This window comes from Dendrobates tinctorius, unplaced genomic scaffold (assembly GCF_039654945.1).
Source record: "Dendrobates tinctorius isolate UK_male_01 unplaced genomic scaffold, ASM3965494v1 ptg000005l, whole genome shotgun sequence".
NCBI classification, from domain to species: Eukaryota; Metazoa; Chordata; class Amphibia; order Anura; family Dendrobatidae; genus Dendrobates; species Dendrobates tinctorius.
The window spans coordinates 11,517,235-11,541,224 of record NW_027361673.1 but is presented as its reverse complement, the minus strand read 5'-3'; the positions used below and the strand labels follow the sequence as shown (position 1 = coordinate 11,541,224).

At 44.6% G+C, this 23,990-nt stretch overlaps 1 protein-coding gene across 1 annotated transcript in view; it reads right to left on the bottom strand.

The window, feature by feature from the left end:
• The window catches only part of NR1D2 (nuclear receptor subfamily 1 group D member 2), a 42,342-nt gene extending 21,515 nt beyond the window's left edge, over positions 1 to 20,827 (bottom strand). Inside the window, exons 1-3 of the mRNA XM_073568322.1 lie at positions 20,498 to 20,827; positions 4,344 to 4,649; positions 1,292 to 1,380 (exon numbers count right to left, since the gene is read on the bottom strand). Of these exons, the coding sequence (XP_073424423.1) occupies positions 1,292 to 1,380; positions 4,344 to 4,649; positions 20,498 to 20,513 (411 nt within the window). The 5' untranslated portion in view covers positions 20,514 to 20,827. The remainder of the gene's footprint in view (positions 1 to 1,291; positions 1,381 to 4,343; positions 4,650 to 20,497) is intronic.
• Between the last annotated feature and the right edge of the window lie 3,163 nt (positions 20,828 to 23,990).

The following is a 23,990-nucleotide window of genomic DNA, read 5'->3' as shown; positions in this document are numbered from 1 at the left end:
GCCTATAAAGAGGTGTCTTATTACCAAGGTGCCACAGAAGAAACATCTCATGATGGGTAAAACCAGTGAGCTGTCTGAAGACCTTCGCAACCTTACTGTTGCAAAGCATATGGCATTGGTTACACAAGAATTTCCAAACTACTGAAGGTCCCAGTGAGCACTCGTGGGGCCCTAATCCGAAAGCGAGAAAAACACAATTTCACCATGACCAGGTGCTTCCCGCAAGATTTCAGACAGAGGAGTGGAAAGAATTATCAGAAGAGTTGTCTAAGAGCAAAGGACAACTTGCGGAGAGATAAAGAAAGACCTGTAATCAGCAGGTACAATTGTTTCAGAGAAAACTAACTAATGCAGTCAAACTCCATGGCCTGTATGAACACTCACCAAGTAACGCTCCATTGCTGAGCAAAAACCATGTTCAAACACATTTATACTTTAGTCAACAACATTTAGACAAGCCTGTGAAATACTAGAATAAAGCGTTGGTAAATGAGGCCAAAACAGAACACTTTGGATGCCATAATACACACCTAGTTTGGAGGCCAAAAAGCACTGCATATTACCCCAAAAAAACTACCAGCAGTGAAGTTACGAAGTAGGAACATCATGGTGTGGGGCTGTTTTTCAGCATACGACACTGACAAATTTCATACAATTAAGGAAGAATGAATGGACAAATGTACCAAGACATTCTTAATAAAAATCTGCTGCCATCTATCAGGATGATAAAGATGAAACGAGGATGGACATTTGAGCAACACAATCACCACAAACACACAGCCAAGGAAAATCTCAATTGATTTCAAAGAAAGAAAATAAAGCTGCTAGAATGGCCAAGCCAATCACCTGACCTGAATCCAATAGAAAATGTGTGGAAGGAACTAAAGCTCATAGAAGGAGCCCACAAAACCTTCAGGATTTGAAGAGTGTTTGTGTGGAAGAATGGGTCAAAATCACATCTGAGCAATGTATGTGACTAGCTTCTAGGCATTTTGAAGCTGTCATCACCAACAAAGACTTCTGTATTAATTAAATTTGAGTTACTGATGTTACAGACATCTGGTGCGAATTTCATGTCAATAGCACCTTTATAAATATATTCACTTAGAAAACTGGAGACGTGTTCCATACTTATTTCATCCGCTGTATATAATAATGTATAAAACACTTATACTTCATATTATTTCTGCGTATCTCACATACACATGTACTCACCAAATTCGGTAATAAAGGCAGAAATGACTATCTACAGCACATGCACCAACAGTACAGAAGAAATAATGACACTTGCCTTACAGCCTTCACATGCGTGCACGCCATAGTGAAACCCTGATGCTACATCTCCACACACTTTGCACAGAAGTATCATTCCATTGAATTCTAAAAAGATCAACACATCATGATTAACACCATTGTCAAAGCATTTTTTACTTACACGTCTGTTCTGCTTCGTAGTAAACGGACACGCGTCAGTATTTCAGAGTTGTTGGGATTATGGGTTTGGAGACACAGAAAATCCCAAAGACAGCGACTTTAAATGGTGATGTCATGTTACGACACGTGACCACTGCAGCCAATCAGTGGTCTCACTGCTCGTTTCTTCTGAGCCAAGAGATTAGCTACAGTGATAACGTGTGCTATCTGGTCAATAAAGACTGGAGCAATGAAGTGAAGTGAGACAGTGCCGGACCTGAAGAGGGCAAGTATTGCTGCATTTGTGATTTTCTATGTCAGCAAGCCCATAAAAAAGGGATGAAAAAAACTTTCCTGGGAACCAGCTTTAGAAAGGAATCTCTCTGTAAGGTCAACCCCCCCAAATCACATATGAGCAAGTACTCGTATATATGAGCAGCCAACCATTTGAAAAGTAATTTCATTGACACCTTTATATCTTCTATTTGCTGCTGCATTCCCAAGAAATTACTGTTTCCATCCATATGCAAATTAGGTGTTAAGTGCTCTGGCCAACAGATATCTTTTCCCACATCTTTAGCTCACTGTCCCATATCATTACCTGATCCATTAATGAGTCAAGCTACAGAGGCTGGTGCTGGGCTGGGAAACATAGTAACAGTTATTAGTTATTAAGGTTGAAGGAAGACTAAGTCCATCTACTGTAGTTCAACCCATATCCTATCCTAACCTTCCCTAACATCTTGATTCAGAGGAAGGCAAAAAAAAACCCCATATGGCAAACAGTAAGCTTCATATTGGGGAAAAAAAATCCTTCCCGACTCCACATACGGCAATCAGACTAGCTCCCTGGATCCACGCAATATTAAGGAAACTAGTGTATATACCCTGTAATTTTATACTTTTCAAGAAAGGCATCCAGTCCCTTCTTAAATTTTATTAGGGAATCACTCATTGCAACATCATATGGCAGAGAGTTCCATAGTCTCACTGCTCTTACAGTAAAGAATCTGCATCTGTGAGTATGCTTAAACCTTCTTTCCTCCAGACGTAGAGGATGCCCCCTTGTCCCCGTCACAGGTCTAAGAGTAAAAAGATTAGAAAGGTCTTTGTATTGTCCCCGAAATTATTTATATATTGTAATAAGATCACCCCTAAGCCTTCGATTCTCCAAACTAAATAACCCCAAGTGTAATAACTTGTCTTGGTATTGCAGACCCCCTAGTTCCCTAATAACCTTGGTCGCTCTAATCTGCACCCCCTCCAGTTCAGCTATATCCTTCCTATACACCGGAAACCAGAACTGTACACAGTATTCTAAGTGTGGTCGCACTAGTGACTTATATAGAGGTAAAATTATGTTCTCATGAGCATCTATGCCTCTTTTAATGCATCCCATTATTTTATTTGCCTTTGCAGCAGCTGCTTGACTCTGGCCACTAAATGTGAGTTTGTCGTCCACCCATACACCCAGGTCTTTTTCAGTGACAGTTTTGCCCAGTGTTTTACAATTAAGCACATAATTATACATCTTGTTTGTTCTACCCAAGTGCATGACCTTACATTTATCCCCATTAAAGCTCATTTGCCATTTATCAGCCCAAGCTTCTAGTTTACATAAATCCTCCTGTAATATAAAATTGTCCTCCTCTGTACTGATTACCCTGCAGAGTTTAGTGTCATCTGCAAATATTGAAATTCTACTCTCTATGCCCCCTACAAGGTCATTAATATGTTAAAAAGTGGGCCCAATACTGACCCCTGTGGTACCCCACTGCTAACCGTGACCCAGTCCGAGTGTGCTCCATTAATAACCACCCTTTGTTTCCTATCCCTGAGCCAGCTCTTAACCTCCAGAAGGCGCAGGAAGTGCTCTGTCCATGCCAGGAGCACCAAACACCTAAATTACATCTGGATTAAAATGCCAATTTCTCAGGAATACAGAAAGAGATAGAAGATATGAAGAGGTCAATGGATATAGAGTAATGTTTACACTGGGTGTTTTTGCTGCTTTTTTAATGCTAATTTTCAGCACAAGCAAAGCCTATGAGATTTCAGAAAGCTCATACACATACATTGTTTTTTGTGTCATCAGGATTTTGTGCTATGCTGCTTTTTTTTTTTTTTTTTTTTTACATAGAGCATGTCACTTCTTTCAGCATTTTTGCAACGTTTTTCACCCATTGGCTTGAATGGGTGTTGAAAAAACGCTGCAAAAACGAAGGTATCATTATTTGCAGCGTTTTTTCTTCAGATAAGTCATGGACATTAGCATGGACAAAGACACAAAAAACGCACCTAAACCTGCACTTTTGCCGCAGCTTCTTTCCTGCCAAGAAATCAGGTTTTGCTGCAGGGAAAGAAAAAAAAAACCCAGCAAAAACGCTCAGTGTGAACTTACCCTTAAAAGACCTGCATGACCATATATGCAGTTTATATGGATTGCTCTTACTAACTTATTCAATTTAAGGGTCACCTTTTAATATTTTCTGAAATGTCAGAGAACATTATTTGTAGGGGTTTGATCGACAGACTTGCGTCAAGTGCACCATACTTTTAATGCCATAGTTACACATCCGTGTGTCATGGTCTGAGAACAGACAGCGATGCACGGGCTGTCGGAGGATCTCTTCACATTTCATATATTCCTAAGAAGTTAAGGTCGGGTCAGGAGACCTGTGGCCAGTCCATGTATGTACTCGAGCCATGACACTCGGATGAGTGAATGTGCCATTACGGTTTTATACAGGTTGATTTTCTAGCTGGAGGAGGCGACATTCAACAATACAGAAGGTCAATTGGTGCTTGTTCACCTCCATTTATATATGGAGACGTCCACCTATAGTTCTATTCACATTGGTATTTATTTTCATTTTTAAGCACTATATCAAAGTCAAAATTCAGTACTATAAGCAAAAATCCAGACTTACTAGTGCCCGCTCCGCTTTGGGCTTTGGTTAGGATGGCTGCACTAGTGTAGGTTGTTTTTATGCACAGTGTGTCCACTTGCTGGTTCTTCAGAGAGTCATCTATGGTGGTGAAGGTCCCACTTGAAAAGTCACTTCTGCTGTTACCATTCCCAGTGCTTCCACCGCTACTGCCCTCAGAAGCAGAGCTGCTGGGGGAGGATGGAAGAGAGGAGGACGAAGACTGGAAACTACTATTGGAGCTTTCACTGTGGCAGGAGGAAGGGCTGGAGGCTGAGCTTGAGGAGCTGATGTATGCAATAACACCACCTAGACAAGAAAAGGCAACGGCCATGAGTCCTGACGATATACAAATAAGACAACATAGTATGTTACGGAATTCTAATACTGCAGACATACACAGGTGCTTCTCACAAAATTAGAAGATCATCAAAAAGTTAATTTGTTTCAGTTCTTCAATACAAAAAGTGAAACATTATATGGAGTGATTACATAGAGTGATCTATTTCACGTATTTATTTCTGTTAATGTTGAGGATTAAGGATTACAATGAAAACCCAAAAGTCATTATCTCAGTAAATTAGAATACTTTAACTCCTTTGCAACATGCGCCGTACTAGTACGGCGCATGTCGCATCTCTCCCTTTGACATGGGCTCCGGCGGTGAGCCCACCTCAAAGCCGGAACATGTCAGCTGTTTTGACTAGTTAAACGCCGCTGTCAAACTCACAGCGGCATTTAACGCGCGCTTCTAGCCGTTGGGACGGAAATCCGGGCACCGCTGACCCGTCTCATGATCGGGGGGTTCAGTGGTGCGTTGGCATAACAACCAGGTCTCCTGAGACCTCTACGGTTGTTGATGCCAGATTGCTATGAGCACCACCCTGTGGTCGGCGCTCATAGCAATGCAGTAATTCTATTAGATACAGGCGATGCTCAGATCGCCTGTATGTAGCAGAGTCGATCAAGTTGTGGCAGCTTCTAGCCTCCCATGGAGGCTATTGAAGCATGCCAAAAGTAAAAAAAAAAAAAAAAAAAAAAAAAAAAAAAAAGTTTTTAAAAATATTAAAAAAAATACAAAAGTTCAAATCACCTCCCTCTTGCCCCATTCAAAATAAAATTAAAAAAAATATCAAAACAGATATTTGCTATCGTCGCGTTCAGAATCGCCCAATCAATAAAAAAAGGATTAACCTGATCACTAAACGGTGTAGCGAGAAAAAACAAAGTTTGGAATTTTTTTCCACCATTTAGATAAAAATGAACCTAGACATGTTTGGTGTCTATAAACTCGTAATGACCAGGAGAATCATAATGGCAGGCCAGTTTTAGCATTTAGTAAACAAGGTGAAAAAAAAAAAAAAAAAAATTGGGGGGGATTGCACTTTTTTTGCAATTTTGCCGCACTTGGAATTTTTTTTACTGTTTTTGAGTACAAGATATAGTAAAACCAATGGTGTCGTTCAAAAGTACAACTTGCCCTGCAAAAAACAAGCCCTCACATGGACATATTGACTGAAAAAAAAGTTATGGCTCTGGGAAGAAGGCGAGTGAAAAACAAACGCAAAAATAAAAATGGGCTCCAGCACGAAGGGGTTAAAACACCAGCTTGAAAAAAATTATTTTAAAATCCGAAATATATGTTCAGTAAATGCACTCAATACTTGGTCGGAGCTCCTTTTGCATCAGTTACTGCATGGAGGCGATCAGCCTGTGGCACTGCTGAGGTGTTATGGAAGCCCAGGTTGATTTGATAGCAGCCTTCAGCTCGTCTGCATTGTTGGGTCTGGTGTCTCATCTTCCTCTTGACAATACCCTATTAAATTCTTTATGACAGTGTGGACAGGTGCAAAGTCCTGCTGGAGAATTAAATTTTCATCTCCAAAAAGCTTGTCGGCAGAGGGAAGCATGAAGTGCTCTAATATTTCCTGGTAGACGGCTGCGCTGACTTTGGTCTTGATAAAACACAGTGGACCTACACCAGCAGATGACATGGCTCCCCAAACCATCACTGATTGTGGAAACTTCACACTAGACCTCAAGCAGCTTGGATTGTGGCCTCTTCACTCTTCCTCCAGACTCTGGGACCTTGATTTCCAAATGAAATGCTAAATTTACTTCATCTGAAAACAACACCTTGGACCACTGAGCAACAGTCCAGTTTTTTTTCTCCTTGGCCCAGGTAAGACGCTTCTGCCGTTGTCTATTGGTCATGAGTGACTTGACACAAGGAATGCGACACTTGTAGCCCATGTCCTGGATACATCTGAGTGTGGTGGCTCTTGAAGCAATGACTCCGTAGAAAATAGAATAAAAATAAAAAATATAGTTATTCTCACCTTCCGACGTCCCGTTTAGCCATCCCGCCTCTCTCCACGCTCCGGTCCCAGTGATCCTTTGCACGAATGACCGCGAGATGTCACGGTCTCGCGGGATAACAAAATCTCGCGGTCATTCATGCAAAGGATCACTGGGACCGGAGCGTGGAGAGAGGCGGGATGGCTGAACGGGACATCGGAAGGTGAGAATAACAATATTTTTTTTTTTTTTTTTTTTTTTTTTACACCTGATCGCTGGTCTCCCGCTGTCACACACAGCGATGCGTGCTGGCCAGCGGGAGACCAGCGACAAAAGAAATGTCCAGAGGTTTCTTGCAGCGATCAGCGATACCGGCAGGGGGGCCGCTCGCTGATTGCTGTCACACACAGCGATCTCGCTGGTGAGATCGCTGTTACGTCACAAAAGTTGTGACTCAGCAGCGATCTCGCTACCGAGATTGCTTAGTGAGACGGGGCCTTAAGGGACCTTTTTAAACGCTTAGGAAGCCTTTGCAGGTGGTTTTTATTATTCTAATTTACTGAGATAAGGACTTTGGGGTTTGCATTGACTATAAGCCATATTCATCAATATTAACAGAAATAAACACTTGAAATAGATCACTGTCTTTAATGACTCTATATAACATATGAGTTTCACTTTTTGTATTGAAGAACTGAAATAAAATTAACTTTTTAATGATATTCTAATTTAGTGAGAAGCACTTGTAATCGGTGCAACTGCACAGGGGCCCATTTCTACCTCCAAAGCAAGTGCAATTTTGCATTTATAGGAGATCTTGGGCTGCAAAGGACCCATATGTTGTCCTTGCACAAGGGCCCTTTTCTGTGTTCTCCAGTGTTGTGATATAATACACTGCCCTGTGCACTCACTCAGTCCAATTGTACAATTTCCTACTCAGTGAACCAACTCTGCTCAGAGTGGAGGCGAAACATCGCAGATAGGGGAATAATCACCCATTTCCTTCTTTTATTAAGTTCGGAAGGGTGGCCTCATCTTTTATTTTTGGGGATTTATTGAATTGGGTCCTTAGCCAGTTCCCGGGGTAGATTTCCATTAATATCTACTGTGCTGCTTTCTATCTATGTAATACACTTTAGTTGTCTGAATGCACATTGTGTGAGATCTCTCCATGATGTTGTATTTCCCTTGAACATATCACTAGATATTTTCACCCTTACTTTTCTACAGATTTCATTAAAGATTAACAATTCTCACACTACAAATTTACTTCATTATGGCAACATACTCGCTAAATCCTCACTGTCCTGCAATTCATATTACAAACAAAGAAGTCACCAAAAACATATAGTATAAACATCTCCCAACAGAGCAGCTAAAAATCAGTTTCTTTCAATGCAGAGCAAATTCCTGCAGTGCGCAGGCGCTGGGTCTCTCTGACCTTTCCCGGCACCTCTGCTCAACAGGGCAGATAAGTACACCTGCGCAGGAGCACTTGCGCTCCTGGGGCTCACATTAAGCGGTTACATTCAATCAGTATGGCTTCACTGTCCCTGTCTTTGGACGTATAAGTAATCAAAAGGAAGTGAGAGCAGCAGCAGACCTGACTTCTTTATTACTTATTCGTATGAAGGCGAGGACAGTGAAATCGGCGTTAATCAGACGGAGGGCTCGCATGACGCAACAACCTCACGTGAGCTCCAGGAGAGTGAGTACTGAAACAGCTGGAACAGCACCGGAACAGTAAGAGTATAAGTTATTTTGTTTTAATGGTGGCAAACACTCAGTTTGAGAAGTGGTCGTCCTAGTAGTGGACAACCCCTTTAAGTACATATACAATAATTCAATTACCCTGTTCAGAAGTGTACATAAGGCTGGATTATAAGTAACGTAAACTGGTAACATCCCATAAGGCTCCATCACAGGGGCCCACACATACCAGCTCTCTCTCGTACCTCTAAGTTGAAGGACAAATTAGTTAAAAGGTACAGACCACTTTTAAATTATAATTGTCCATAAGCTTGCTTTGGCTACAAAGCCCATAAGTGGCTCCAGTGTATACGTGCATTAAACAATCAGACAATGTGGTCAAAAAAGCCGGAAGGGGGAGGGGGAACAGGAGGTGCTGTGTAAAGTTAATTTTGTTATTTCTAAACAAGGCAAGTCTATGGACATTTGCAATATCAGTGGAAAACCGCTGTAAGGATTGAGTATATTATGCCAAACCTTGTTTTCCCCAACAGGAGATATCTGGGGACAACTGTGCAGCCATCAGACACTAAGGCTATGTGCCCACATTGCAGAAATGCTGCGGAATTGTTCGCAGCATTTCCGCAACTCCCTGCCGTGGGTAAAACGCATGCAGAATTCACACGCGTTTTCCCGCAAAACAAGTGTTTTGCAAGCGTTTTTAGCTTGCAGAATGATAGCGCTTTTCCAAGCGATTTGAAGCATCGCTTGGAAAAGTGACTGACAGGTTGGTCACACTTGTCAAGCATAGTGACCGCTACGTCATCAGAGGTCATTCGCGCAATGCATCCCTGGGAAAGGAAGTTGCCGGCAGCGCCGATGAGGGCCGGGGGGGGGGGCGACACAGGGTAAGTATATCCCTATTTTTTAATTCTATTTTTTACAGGAATATTGTACCCAGGGCATGGAGGAGAGTCTCCTCTCCTCCAGACCCGGGTACCATCCGCAAATGAAGCGCTCACTTTACGCATGGTGGGCATAGCCACATGCGTAAAGTGAGCGTTTCAATGCAATCTTATGGTGGTGGAATCGCCGCGATTCCGCAGAATTAACGGACATGCTGCAGATTTTACCGCTATGCGATTCCACAGCGGAAAAGTCCGCAGCATTGGCACAGCAACTACGGAATCCCATAGGATTGCATGGGAATGCATTTTATTAGGGGTTTTTTTAAGCGTTTCCACAGCGGCAAAAAGAGGCAGAAACGCTTAAACTCAACGTGGTCACACAGCCTTACACTATTCTTATTTAGTCCTGAAGGAACAGGCAGAATCTGCTGATGGAATTAGGAAAACTATCAGAGGTGATGCCTATTAGTCTGGTGTTTCTGCAGTGATGAGTCCAGCTCCGGGCGAGCAGCTGGAAGCTGTGGTCAGATATTTTCCTTTTTGAAGCTGCTGTGGTAAAGCAGCATTACATGCAGGGCTGTGGAGTCGGTAAGCCAAACCTGCGACTCCCGACTCCTCAATTTCCCTTACACCGACTCCCACATATATTGCTTATATTTAAGTGAAAAATTTATTGTAGTACAATGTGAACATCATTTAATCATTTTTATGATACAATAATCAAGATATTTAGATAGAACATAAGATATATTTATTGGAATACAACTTTAGAACACAAAAAACTAATAAAATGTAAATATGTAATACACTATGTAATATTGATTACATATATACGGTACAGACCAAAAGTTTGGACACCTTCTTATTCAAAGAGTTTTCTATATTTTCAAGACTATGAAAATTGTAGATTCACTCTGAAGGCATCAAAACTATGAATTAACACATGAGGAATTATATAACAAAAGTGTGAAACAACTGAAAATATGTCTTATATTCTAGGTTCTTCAAAGTAGCCACCTTTTGCTTTGATTACTGCTTTGCACACTCTTGATGAGCTTCAAGAGGTAGTCACCGGAAATGGTCTTCCAACAGTCTTGAAGGAGTTCCCAGAGATGCTTAGCACTTGTTGGCCCTTTTGCCTTCACTCTGCGATCCAGCTCACCCCAAACCATCTCGATTGGGTTCAGGTCCGGTGACTGTGGAGGCCAGGTCATCTGGCGTAGCACCCCATCACTCTTGTTCTTGGTCAAACAGCCCTTACACAGCCTGGAGGTGTGTTTGGGGTCATTGTCCTGTTGAAAAATGATGGTCCAACTAAACACAAACCGGATGGAATAGCATGCCGCTGCAAGATGCTGTGGTACAATTGCTGGTTCAGTATGCCTTCAATTTTGAATAAATCCCCAACAGTGTCACCAGCAAAGCACCGCCACACCATCACACCTCCTCCTCCATGCTTCACGGTGGGAACCAGGCATGTAGAGTCTATCCGTTCGCCTTTTCTGCATCGCACAAAGACACGGTGGTTGGAACCAAAGATCTCAAATTTGGACTCATCAGACCAAAGCACAGATTTCCACTGGTCTAATGTCCATTCCTTGTGTTCTTTAGCCCAGACAAGTCCCTTCTGCTTGTTGCCTGTCCTTAGCAGTGGTTTCCTAGCAGCTATTTTACCATGAAGGCCTGCTGCACAAAGTCTCCTCTTAACAGTTGTTGTAGAGGTGTGTCTGCTGCTATAACTCTGTGTGGCATTGACCTGGTCTCTAATCTGAGCTGCTGTTAACCTGCGATTTCTGAGGCTGGTGACTCGGATGAACTTATCCTCCACAGCAGAGGTGACTCTTGGTCTTCCTTTTCTGGGCCGGTCCTCATGTGAGCCAGTTTCTTTGTAGTGCTTGATGGTTTTTGCCACTGTACTTGGGGACACTTTCAAAGCTTTCCAAATTTTCAGACTGACCTTCATTTCTTAAAGTAATGATGGCCACTCGTTTTTCTTTACTTAGAATTTGTATTATGGCAACAAAAAAGCAGCTAACAGTCTATTCAGTAGGATTATCAGCTGTGTATCCACCAGACTTCTGCACAACACAACTGATGGTCCTAACCCCATTTATAAGGCACAAAATCCCACTTATTAAACCTGACAAGACACACCTGTGAAATGAAACTAAAGCCTGCACCTTAAGAAGATGTGGTGATGAATGCAGTCTATTTATTCCAACTATCAATTGATGTTGATGTGTTACTGAAGACGAGCAATGCCTGTCCTGGGCATCCTTTTTGGCAGCTATGAGGTGTACCTGACTGGTGCTAAGAAAAAAAAAAAAAAAAAAAAAAAGAGGAGTGTTAGTCTGTATGCTACCCGGCTTTCATTCTTTTTGATACAGATAAGATATGGATAGACAGATATGGATAGATAGAGCAGATTTCTAATCTGCTTTTGCTATTGAAAACATTATCTATGAGCTCAAAAACCTTTCAGGTGATGCGTTTTTTTTTAAAAAGCTGATCTGCTTTTGCAGCTGAAAAATGTATCCTCAAAAAACGCAGGAAAAATGCTGTGTGTGAATGTAGCCTTAGATCAGGAATAGAACAGCCATTTATAGGACATTTCATAACTCTCCCAAATTCCTAGGAAAAAATATTCATCACATTCTGCATTGAACTACTGTACCCAATTTATTATATATTTTAGGAGTCGCTCCATTTTATACCGACTCCACAGCCCTGATTACACGATGGCGATTCAGATAGCGGTCTTATACACAATTATCTCGAGTCCACCAGATGGGCTTCCTCTACAACATCCATATGCTCTATAGCAGTGTTTCTCAACTCCAGTCCTCAAGACCCACCAACAGGTCATGTTTTCAGGATTTCCTTAGTATTGCCCAGGTGATGGCATTAATGCTTGAGCAGGTGTTGAAATTATCCCCTGTGCAATACTAAGGATATCCTGAAAACTTGACCTGCTGGTGGGTCTTGAGGACTGGAGTTGAGAAACACTGCTCTATAGGTTGTCTTTATAGGACATCCACTATGTTACCTACTTATTGCATATTGTTTTAAGGTTTTGCTTATGACCAAAAATACGACCCTGATGTTACAGCATATAATTAGGCAATAGATCGGTCACTCAAAACAATTACGGTATCCTACCAGCACATCCATACACTCACCAGATAGCCTTTATTTGGCCTTAGACTTTTTTATTTTTATAAACCTTTTACGCAAAGCAATAATATCATGGACTGGCTAACGAGTTGCCATTATAATAAACACTGGTATGTAATGCTCTGCTCTGTAGAAAGCTGGGTCTAACCTCAGGTCTCTTAAGAACACCATATCTGTAGAGAATAGCTCTGAGGTTCATGGCTCTATTCTTCCTTCCATTATTTCCATACACCATTGAGTGCGGTGTCCTTATGTTATTGTACCTAGAATAAAACATTTTCTTTCTCCTTCGCCCTCCGTTCAGCTCCTAGTTACATAATCCCCCCTGGGCAGTCACACTCCCTCCTGGTACTAAAAACACATGTTTAGTTAAGAAAGTCCTTGTGTCTCTATTAAGAAGGATCAAAGTGGCTGAACACATGTTTTCCCTCAGTATAAAATACTGAGTGTCTTCTATAGAAATGTGTGACCTTCTCTTGTACAGGCACATATACAATTAATCTAGCGCCCAGGCCACGGCAGGAGGGGGTACCCCCGAGCACCCACACAGTATACATCCCCAACAGACCCAGGTCATAGCTCACACCCTCTAGGAATACATGTAATAAAACACAAGACGGAAAACAAGGCGGATTTCACACCACGTTTTTGTAAACTTTAACTGTCACACGGTTTTTATACTGTGCACAAAAAAAAACTATTGATCTTTTAGTAAACCTGATGCAAACGCATGCACCTTAAAGCAAGTATACCCTTTTTTGTCTTGCAAGTCACATTTACAAAGCAAATTAGCCCTTTATTAAAAATCAGTGCAAAGGAGTCCAGTGGAATTGTACTGATGGCATGCACAATTTCTCATGATATATTTAGGATGTAAATGACGAATTACAGTATTCGGCAGTCATTTTTCAGAAATAAAATTTTCATATGGAAGATAGCAGGGTCCACCACCATTAAACCATTCCTGACACGTAAGGTTGTGTGTGGCTGGCTCAGAAGCTGAGAACGTTCCATAAATGCCAGGTAAAGACTGTACTATACAGCCGGCACCTGCCTGGAACAGTATCTCTCTGCATCACAAAGTCAAGAGCAACTACAGCACCACATTGCCCTCCCCACTAAGATACACTTACAGGGAGTCAATGGGTTATTATGGCAGGCAGAGTCCGGTTTCCCATTTTTGTGTTCCCTTGCAACAGAAGTACACTGGAGGTGAGGTGATGCTGATTTGGCAAATTATATGCGCTTACATTACACTGGAGGTGCACAACATTTTGCAAAGATTATTATTATCATTATTAAGTGGCTGAAGGACAGGATGTTAGTAGCACCTCTCACCGCCCGACACGGCAGATAATGAGGCTACATCAGGGGCTGAGAGATAATACTGTTGTTGCACCCAATTCATTAGCCTATGTGCACACGTAGTTTTAGGTGCTGCAGATTTGTTCACGCAGATATGGGAAAATCCGCAGGTCAAAAGACCTGTGGATTAGCCTGCGGTTTAGCCCTGTGGTTTCACCCCTCTACAATGGAGAAGGTGTGAAACTGCTGTGGATTCCGCACAAAGAATTGACATGCTGCAGATTTGAACCCGCAGCAAATCCGCAGCATGTGTACAGTGTTTCTCATTTTACCATTGAAAACAATCGTACTGTACAACGCAGCAAAATCTGCTGCGGTTCCGCAGAGCCTGAAACGCTGCAGATCCGCAGCAGAATTCGCAACGTGTGCACATAGCCTTAATCTATTTGCACCTCATTTTTTGAGTCTATTTTGTAAGTGCTCCCTTGTTTGTTTTCCGCTTTGTGGACAGAGTCTAGCAATTCCAGATGTTTTAGCCTATTTCATTTACTGCAACTAAAAGTTGGAAAATTTGGTGCAAGGTGACTCCGGTCAGCCCCTGGTGTATTTTTGAGTCAGTACTGTGGTGCAAATTTTGCTATTTTGGGCACCAAAAGTTGCAAAAAAAAGTTCAAGACAGGACGACAACTCATTTTTGGCCTTGAGCCAAATCATGAATTGTGTGCAGCATTTTAATGAATTGTGCAAAAAACAGCATTATAGTGGAGAGGGAACAAAAGTGTAGAAAAAAAAGTAATTGCAGGATCAGACCACACACAGGGTTTGTTTGTAGTCCATAACCATGGAAACATGGGTACCAAGGCTGTAAAAAACACAAAACAAGCCATTTTACTGTTGTAATCAAGCTGGTCATAAAAGGGGTTGTCCAATACTGGACAGCTTAATGAACTCAAGACCCTAAATAAACTAAAAACAATGGACGCCTGCCTCCTGCAGCAGTACTGTTCCAGTGATGTTGGCGCCGCTGTTCCTAGAGAGTGACGTGACTGTGTGCCTTGCAGGCTGCAGCCAATCAGAGCCCACTCGTTAGCTGTAGCCTTTCCTATTTTCTCAGAGCAGATATCTGCCGGTCGGAATACTCATTGGCTGCAACCTGCATGTGACAAGTCAAGTTAGCACCAGAAACAGTGGCGTCAACATCACTGGAACGGCGCTGCTGCTGGAGTATGCTTTTTAAAAAAAAAAAAAAAAAAAAAGATTTATAGGGTCCTGAGGGGAATAAAAATGCCCTTTTTCCTATATATTAAAAAAAAAAAAAAAAAAGCGCATCTCTCTGCACCAAATGGACAAAACTGAAAACCGAAAGCAGCAGATTCAGAGCACTGGGATTTTGGCAGGGTAATAAACTCTTCAGACACGTGACAGCTCTTAGCACTTCTATACATCACAGTGACACGCTGGTGACAGTAGTGACCCAATATTGTTCTGTCCCATTAAGGACTGGTAGCAAGACAAATAAGACATGTCAATAAAATACAGGTGACAATAAAATGGATACAGCACCAAGGCTCGCCTCCAACAGGTCACATAGGGATTTGTGCCCTTGAAATAGGCCACAACTGAATCCTTTATATACAAATATGGTTGTTGGCCACAGACATTACTAATGAGAAATGATGGTCATATAGGCCAACATCAGTTGAGCCAATCAATTTTGGCTAAACCAGACGACCGCGTAATTTGTATGGTGACCAGCAGATAGTGTTGGGTGATTGGGAAATTGGGAAAGATAGTGGTGATATGCATCTGATGTGTGCGACCACCCAAGACAAGTCATGGGATGAAGACCAGTGGCTATCGAAGGATTTGACAGTCAAGGTAAATGGAATATTACAATTAGGTGTTAAAGGGAATCTGTCACCCCTTTTTTCAAATATGAGCTGCCGGCACCGACATCAGGGGCTTATCTACAGCATTCTGTAACGCTGTAGATAAGCTCCCGATGTAAACTGAAAGATAAGAAAAAAAAAAAGTTAGATTATACTCACCCCGGCGTCCAGTCCAGCGCCTCCCATCTTCATACGATGCCGTCCTCTTCTTTTCTTCCTGTCGTGGCTCCTGCGCAGGCGCACTGCTCTGCCCTGTTGAGGGCAGAGCAGAGTCCTGCACGGAGCCGCAAGGGTCAGGAATGAAGAGGACGTCATCGTTGCAAGATGGGAGGCGCCAGACAGGACCGCGACTCCCTCTGGACCTGGAATGCCCCTGGGTGAGTATAATCTAACATGTTTTTGTTAGCTTTCAGGTGACATCAGGGGCTTATCTACAGCATTCTGTAATGCTGTAGATAAGCCCCCGATGTCGGTGCTGGCAGCTCATATTCAAAAAAAGGGGTGAAAGATTCCCTTTAACTCATTACCTAATGCTAATGGCTCTGCTGCTTTCGCCCAACCAGGTGGTCATTAATAACAGCAAGCAGTTTTTCACTCAATTTCTAACTCACTTCAAAGCCGCTGTGACTAAAACCTGGGACCCTGATTTAAGGCTATAACATGTCCACAATACACAGACTGTGCTCAGATAAGAAGACTTGGCCCTACCGCTCGGTTTCCAGGCCTGAGCTAATTTCACCTGCTGGATATTTTGTTGCGCAAAGTTCTGCAAACGGTGTTGTATAAAATAAATGGCACAATCAGGAAGAGAGACTATTTTCCATCACAAACATGTTTGCAAAAAAAACTGTAGGATGGGAATTTACCAGGAGGCATAAGGCAGTCACAGCCAGCTAGACTGTGTGGTCTCAACCAAAGGGCTCGTGCACGACACTCCATACCGGACAGGTGCTATCCGTGGTTTAGACCGACCACATTCGTACCCATGGTATTATATGGGGCTTTTGCAAATGGCTGATTTGATTCGTCCGATTTTGTTCTGTCAGATCAAAAATCGGCAATGCGAGTTTATGGGTCTGTGAAAAACATCAGCTCAGCCCCGGATGACACCCAAGCGCGGTTCAATTATCACAGACTAAATTGAGGAGGTTGAGAAACTTTCTCTTCACCTACAAAAAAAAAAAAAAAAAAAAACCACAAACAGATCCCACTCTGATGAAATTCTGATTAGTATAATCGGACTGTTTGGCCGGGGTCACACTAGCGTTGAATACAGATGAGTGCTAAGCAATAAAACATCACATAGCACTCAGACCACTGTTAATCTATGGGGCAGCTCCCATCACAGTTTTTTTCCTTACCCGTATTATACGTGCGAGAGAAATCGCAGCATACTGTGATTGGCACTGAGTCTCGGCTCACTCACACCCATATAAGTCTACGGGTGCAAGTGAAGCAATGCATATCGCTCGGATATCATCTGAGTGATGTGCAATATACGCTGACCCCGGCAATGGAGGAGATGGAGAAATTAGTTTCTCTGTCGCCTCCACAGCTGTGCACCGATCCTCTCTGTGCGAGAGATCGGAGCACAGACACATGACACTCGGCTCCCGCTCGCAGCAGATGCCATACGCTAGTGTGACCCTGGCCTTTTTGCTCAGATGCAGAGAACATTGTTGTGTGCCTAAACAGTAACCAAATCACTAGAACAATAAGCAACAGCTGAACCTTTTTTCCAAGAGAAACATGAAACTCTTAGGCTATGTGCACACGTAGATTTTCGTCCTGCGGATTTTTCCACGCAGATTTTAAGAAATCCGCAGGTCAAATGACCTGCATTTTTCCTGCGGATTTCTTCCTTTTTTATTGCGGTTTTACAGCGTTTTTTGGGCAGTTTTCCACCTGCGGATTTGAAGAATGGAGCAGGTGGAAAACCGCACAAAAGTGACATGCTGCTTTTTTTGGACCGCACAAAAACCGCGCGGGAAAAGACGCAGCGTGTGCACAGCGGGTTTTTTTTCTTCTTTGATTTACATTGTACTGTAAATCACTTTGCGGATCTGCAGCGTTTCTGCGCATAGAAATTCGCTGCCGATCCGCAAGAAATCTTCATCGTGTGCACATAGCCTCAGGCTATGTGCACACTCTGCGGATTCACCCGCGGATTTGTATCTGCGGATCCGCTGGTAAAATGACCTGAGGTTTTACCTGCGGATTGCCACCTGGACAATGGAACAGGTGGCAAACCGCAGCGGAATCCACAGAAAGAATTGATATGTCATAGACTTACATTGTACTGTACACTGTCTGCAGATCCACAGTAAAAACCGCAGCGTGTGCACATAGCCTCAGGGTGTGTGCACATGCTGCGGATTCACCTGCGTGTTTTTCCGCATGGATTATGTAAATTCCGCAGGTCAAAAGACCTGTGGTTTATCTGCGGATTTCCCCTGCGGTTTGACACCTCTACAATGGAGCAGGTGCCAAACCGCTGCGGATTTGGCACAAAGGCTATGTGCACACGGTGCAGATTCTGCTGTGGAATTTTCCACGCAGATTTTGCTAAATCTGCAGGTAAAATGACCTGTGTTTTTTTACCTGTAGTTTTAGTGCAATTTTAGTGCAGTTTTTGGTGCAGTTTTCCCCTGCAGATTTCTATAATGGAGCAGATGGAAAACTGTTGCAGAACTGCACAAAAGTGACATGCTGCAGTTTTAAATCTGCACCAAATCTGCGTGGAAAAATCTGCAGCATGTGCACAGCGTTTTTTGTTTTACATAGCTTTAAGTGCAACTGTACATCATTTGCAGTCCTGCAGGGCCAAATCTGCTGCAGAACTGCACCAGAATCTGCACGGTGTGCACATACCCAAAGAAGCGACATGCTGTGGTTTTGAAACCGCAGAAAATTCCACACCGTGTGCATTGCGGTTTTTGTTTTTCATAGGTTATAATTGTGCTGTACACTGCTGCGGATCCGCGGCGAGTGCACACACCCCTAGGGCGAGTGCACACACCCCTAGGGCGAGTGCACACACCCCTAGGGCGAGTGCACACACCCCTAGGGCGAGTGCACACACCCCTAGGGCGAGTGCACACACCCCGGATTTTTCCGCACGGATTTGCAGGTAAAGTGACCTGCGGCTTTGCCAGCGGTTTTCCCCTGCGGGTTGACACCTGGACAATGGAACAGGTGTCAAACTGCTGCAGAATCCGCAGAAAGAAATGATATGCTGAGGGTGATGCCAGCATGGAGAAGTGTAAAGGTGCCGGACGGCAAAAGGACATCATGAGAAATTAATAAGAGGCTCCTGTACGAGGCCTCGCTCCTGCTCACCTTACTTTCACATAGTGCGGTGCATTGGCAAATCTAATTTGCATATTAATAAAATACACATTACAGTGCAACAAATGGCAGCTAGAGGACGTCTAAATACGATAATGAAAGTTACACTTTGCAATTTTAGCAACTTAATAATAAACATCCTCTTTAAGTAAAATAACCTCTTTAAAAGAGCCATCCACCTAAGTGACAGCACCCTACTAGGGTACACCATCCCTCACGATTGTTGGGGACCTCAGACAGATCCGAGAACACAGTGGCCCCTGCAGGACTATAGGGGGGCGCAGCTCTACATCAGTGGTGGTCCCGGCCAGGGGGCTAACAGCAGTGATGCGAGCACACAGTATTAGGCTGTGTGCACACGGTGCGGATTCTGCTGCGTTTCCACTGCAGTTTTGGCCCTGCGGAAACGCAGCAGTTCCGCTGACAAAGTACAGTACAATGAAACCCTATGGTGTTTCAAAAACGCTGTGCTCACGGTGCGGTTTTGCTGCGGTTTACAAACTGCAGCATGTCAATTGTTTGGGCGTTTTCCACAGCAGTTTCACACCTTTACCATAGTAGAGGTGTGAAACCGCAGGATAATCTGCAGGTCACTTGACCTGCGGATCCGCGCGGAAAAACCCGCAGATGAATCTGCAGCGTGTGCACATAGCCTTAGTAGTAATAATAAGCCAACCCAATCTGTGAGCCAGCGTCCGCCATGTTAGATGGTTGGTCAGTGGTTTGTAGTTAATGGCACAGTAACATTCTGTCTGCGCTAACTCTGGCCCAGTCACCAGGACTGACCCCCAAACTGGAACTGCGCTGTACAGAAGCCGCCGAGGGCCCCCTGGACACAGCCTTGGTCCACGTGACATAACACACACGGGAGCCCGGTCGTCCCCTCACACAGAACACCGCGTTAATCTCGGGGCCGCCCCAGTCACCAGGCCTGACTCATGCCCGCTCTCCCGCCCGTGGCGCCTCACACGTGTGCTCACATGTCCTGGACAGCTGAGCCTCCGCATCAGCCAATCAGCGAACGACTGGAGAAGTCGTGAAAGGCTATGAATGGGCGTGGCACCAGTCACTCAGTCCCGGCGCTGATTGGTTGGAGACCGATGTCTGGAATCCACGTGTAGCTGAAAGTACAGGGCAGCGCATCCCCCCGGGGAGCCTCACGTGGAGAGCCGCTCGGCGCCCTGTCTCATTATGTAATCACCACGTCACGCAGGCTGGTGGCCAATCACACGCCGCGCTGGGCAGAACGTAAACACAAGCGGCACATGGCTAGGACGGCCGGGCCATGTGAATGCGCCGGGTGACAGCACGCACTAGGCGGGAGGCACAGCAGCGGCCGCCGCCTCCTCCCCGTAACCCACCTTCTCGACAAACTTTACAGCTTATCACCCTGTACGTGGCACTAGGGCCCCCCAACAACAGGCACGCTGGGACTTGTAGTGTGACAGCCGCTGAAGAGCGCTTCTACAGGTCCCTACCAGCTCCTTATAGCCATGAAAGGGTTAAAGGCCCCAGCCGCCGTCTCCCCCGTCAGTGCAGCACTCACCTGCGGACCCCTCCATGGTGACCGGCGCTGAGGTGACGCTGGGCTGCTGTGCTGTGGCGCTGCCCTCCGCCGGCTCCTTCTCCCCTGCCCTCAGCTGCTCATGCTGCCCGCGGCTCCATGGTGGCGGCCCTGCTCTCGGCTGTGGGGCTCCGGTGTGTCCCCTCGGTCCGGGCTCCTGTGAGTGAGGCGCTGGTTTTGCTGTGTGCTGTGACACAGCCTCCTCCAGGGGCGGATCTGTGGCCTGACAGGCTCCAGCTGCTCCGCCTCCGGGGCCGAGCTCCCTGACAGCAGGCCCTGCCACATGTGTGCTGCCATCCGAGCCTGTGAGGGTCACCGTGTGCTCGCCAGACATCAGAGCTCCAGGCAGGCAGGAATCACACAGGTGCTTTACTTACAGCGCCAGTAATTCCACAGATAGTCTCACCTCTGTCCCCATTGGGGCTCACAATCTAAATTCCCTATCAGTATGTCTTTGGAGTGTGGGAGGAAACCCACGCAAAAACGGGGAGAACATACAAACTCCGTGCAGATGTTGTCCTTGGTGGGATTTGCACCCTGGACCCTAATCCTGCAATGCACCAGTGCTAAATGTCTCAATATTAGCGCAATACACAAGGGCTCCATAGCAGCAACAATCGGTTGTGTGGAAAGAAGACGAGGATCTGATCCCAGATGCATAGGGGTTTTCTTGCCTCGGTGGCATAATTGGAAGCTCGTGGGCCCCAATTCAAAATCTCTACCAGGACCCCAAAGTGTCATGGGTCTGGATTAGTATTAGTTTTCTAATCTGGGCAAAAGGGACAGATTGGGACTCTTTGGCTCCAGGGCTCAGGTACAGCTGCACCCATACTTCCACTCCTGCCTGGCCTGTTTACGAATCCCTGACAGTGAAATACTTCTCTCTGAAACTCTATTGCCCCCCATTGTTCCAGTGGTTTGGATCTGGCACAATGACGTGTCCAGGGCCAGTGCAGTCATGTCATTTTTAATTGTCAATTTTTACAGGAAAAGAGAACCAATATTTTTCTATCATATTTTAACTTTCAGTTAAACATTGTCAAGTACTGTATATAAAATGTAAAAGCTCATGAACGAACAAACACATAGTGATACAAAAGGAAAAAGGGGAAGATATGATATAGAACAAGGGTCTTCAAACTACGGCCCCTGGGCCACATGCGGCCCGCCGAGGACATTTATCCGGGCTGCCGGGTGTCTTTCTGTGGAATGTGCGCCACACTCTCCGACTCCCCTCCTTCTGTCTCTCAACCAGAGGCGGAACTACCGGGGTAACAGACGTAGCATCTGCTTCGGGGCCCATGGTCTCAAGGGGACCCGAGCAGCTGTTCCTCCTACCTCTGCTACACTGGTAGTTAACTTCCGCAGCCGCCCTTGGGTCCGGCCGACATTGAACTTCACTACAGTTCAATGCCAGAAGGCCCTGTAATCGCGGGCGTAACGACGGGGCAGCAAGAAAAGGCATTGCGCTGCCACTCCGGAAGACTTGCGGCCCTCCATATGCAGCACAGACCGCGCCTGTGCCAGAAGAAGACGGAGTCGAGCGGGAGCCTCCAGAGCAGTGGGGGACATAGGTGAGTACTGGTATTTTTTTTTTATATATTTTTAACGTCGGTACCGGTCTATCATGCCTGTTGGGAACATTTACCTGCCTATTGGGGACATTTATCTGCCTATTGGGGACATTTACCTGCCTATTGGGGACATTTATCTGCCTATTGGGGACATTTACCTGCCTATTGGGGACATATGCTGCCTATTGGGGACATTTACCTGCCTATTGGGGACATTTATCTGCCTATTGGGGACATTTACCTGCCTATTGGGGACATATGCTGCCTATTGGGGACCTATGATGCCTATTGGGGACATTTACCTGCCTATTGGGGACATATGCTGCCTATTGGGGACATTTACCTGCCTATTGGGGACCTATGATGCCTATTAGGGACATTTACCTGCCTATTGGGGACATATGCTGCCTATTGGGGACATTTACCTGCCTATTGGGGACATTTACCTACCTATTGGGGACCTATGCTACCTATTGTGGACATCTACCTGCCTATTGGGGACCTATGCTGCCTATTGGGGACTCTTGCACCACTCCAGTCTGAGCCTGAGGTAAAAGCAGAGATCCACCAATATGGGCACTGGTGAGGCTTAAATGAGATATGGACTGGCCAGGCTGCATTGATGGGCACTGATCAGACGGCACTGATGTCTCTGTGTGGGCAATTTTATTGCTGGTGTATTGTTTTTGTAGCACTGTATATATGTTGGTATTTTACTAATAGCAATTTTGAATCCCTAGGAAACAATGATATCAAGAAAGACAAAAATTGACTCAGAGTGTAGAATAGTTAAAGAACAGTGGGCTTATGGTTACTTTTTCATGCTGTACAAGGAAAGAGCTGTGAGTTTGATTTGCAGGAATATAGTGTCTGTGTTCAAAGAATACAGTTTGTGTCGACACTATCAAACTCAACTTAAAGATAAACATGATTGGTCTGAGAAGTGACAGAAGATAAAATATTAAAACTGAAAAATACATTGACAACTCAGCAAAATACTTTTGAGAAGCAGAAGCAGCTAAATATTTCATTGTTGCAAGTTTTCAAGTAGCCAAGCTAATAGCATGCACTGGCAGACCATTCGTTGAGGGAGAATGTGTTAAAGAGTGCCTTCTTTCTTTTGCCAAAGAGATGTGTCCAGAGAAGGCCGATTTATTTAGTACAGTGAGACTTTCAGGACCTACAATTATTATTATGCATTTATATAGCGCCATTTATTACATGTGAAAAGGGGAAATATAGACAAGTATAATAAACGTGTAAGACAAGGGACACACAAGTCACAAGTACAAGAGGAGAGGGGATCCTGCCCGCGAGGGCTCACAGTCTACAGGGATGGGTGAGGATACAGGAGAGGGAAAAGCAGTTTGTGCGGTGGTTCAGTAGACCGAGGGTCATTGCAGGCTGTAGGCTTGTCGGAACAGGTGGGTCTTCAGGTTCTTCTTGAAGGTTTCCGTTGATGATGAGAGTCTGATGTGTTGCAGCAGAGAGTTCCAGAGTATGGGGGGAGCACGGGAGAAGTCTTGTATGCGGTTATGGGAGGAAGAGATAAGGGGAGAGTAGAGAAGGAGATCTTGAGATGATCGAAGGTTGCGTGCGGGTAGGTACCTGGAGACCATGTCACAGATGTATGGAGGAGACAGGTTGTGGATGGCTTTGTATGTCATGGTTAGGGTTTTGAATTGGAGCCTCTGGGCAATAGGAAGCCAGTGAAGGGCCTGGCATAGGGGGGAGGCTGGGGAATAGCGGGGAGACAGGTGGATTAGTCGGGCAGCAGAGTGTAGGATGGACTAGAGTGGCGCCAGAGTGCTAGAGGGGAGGCCAGAGAGTAGGAGGTTGCAGTAGTCGAGGCGGGAGATAATAAGAGCATGCACTAGTGTTTTCATGGTTGAGGAATGAGC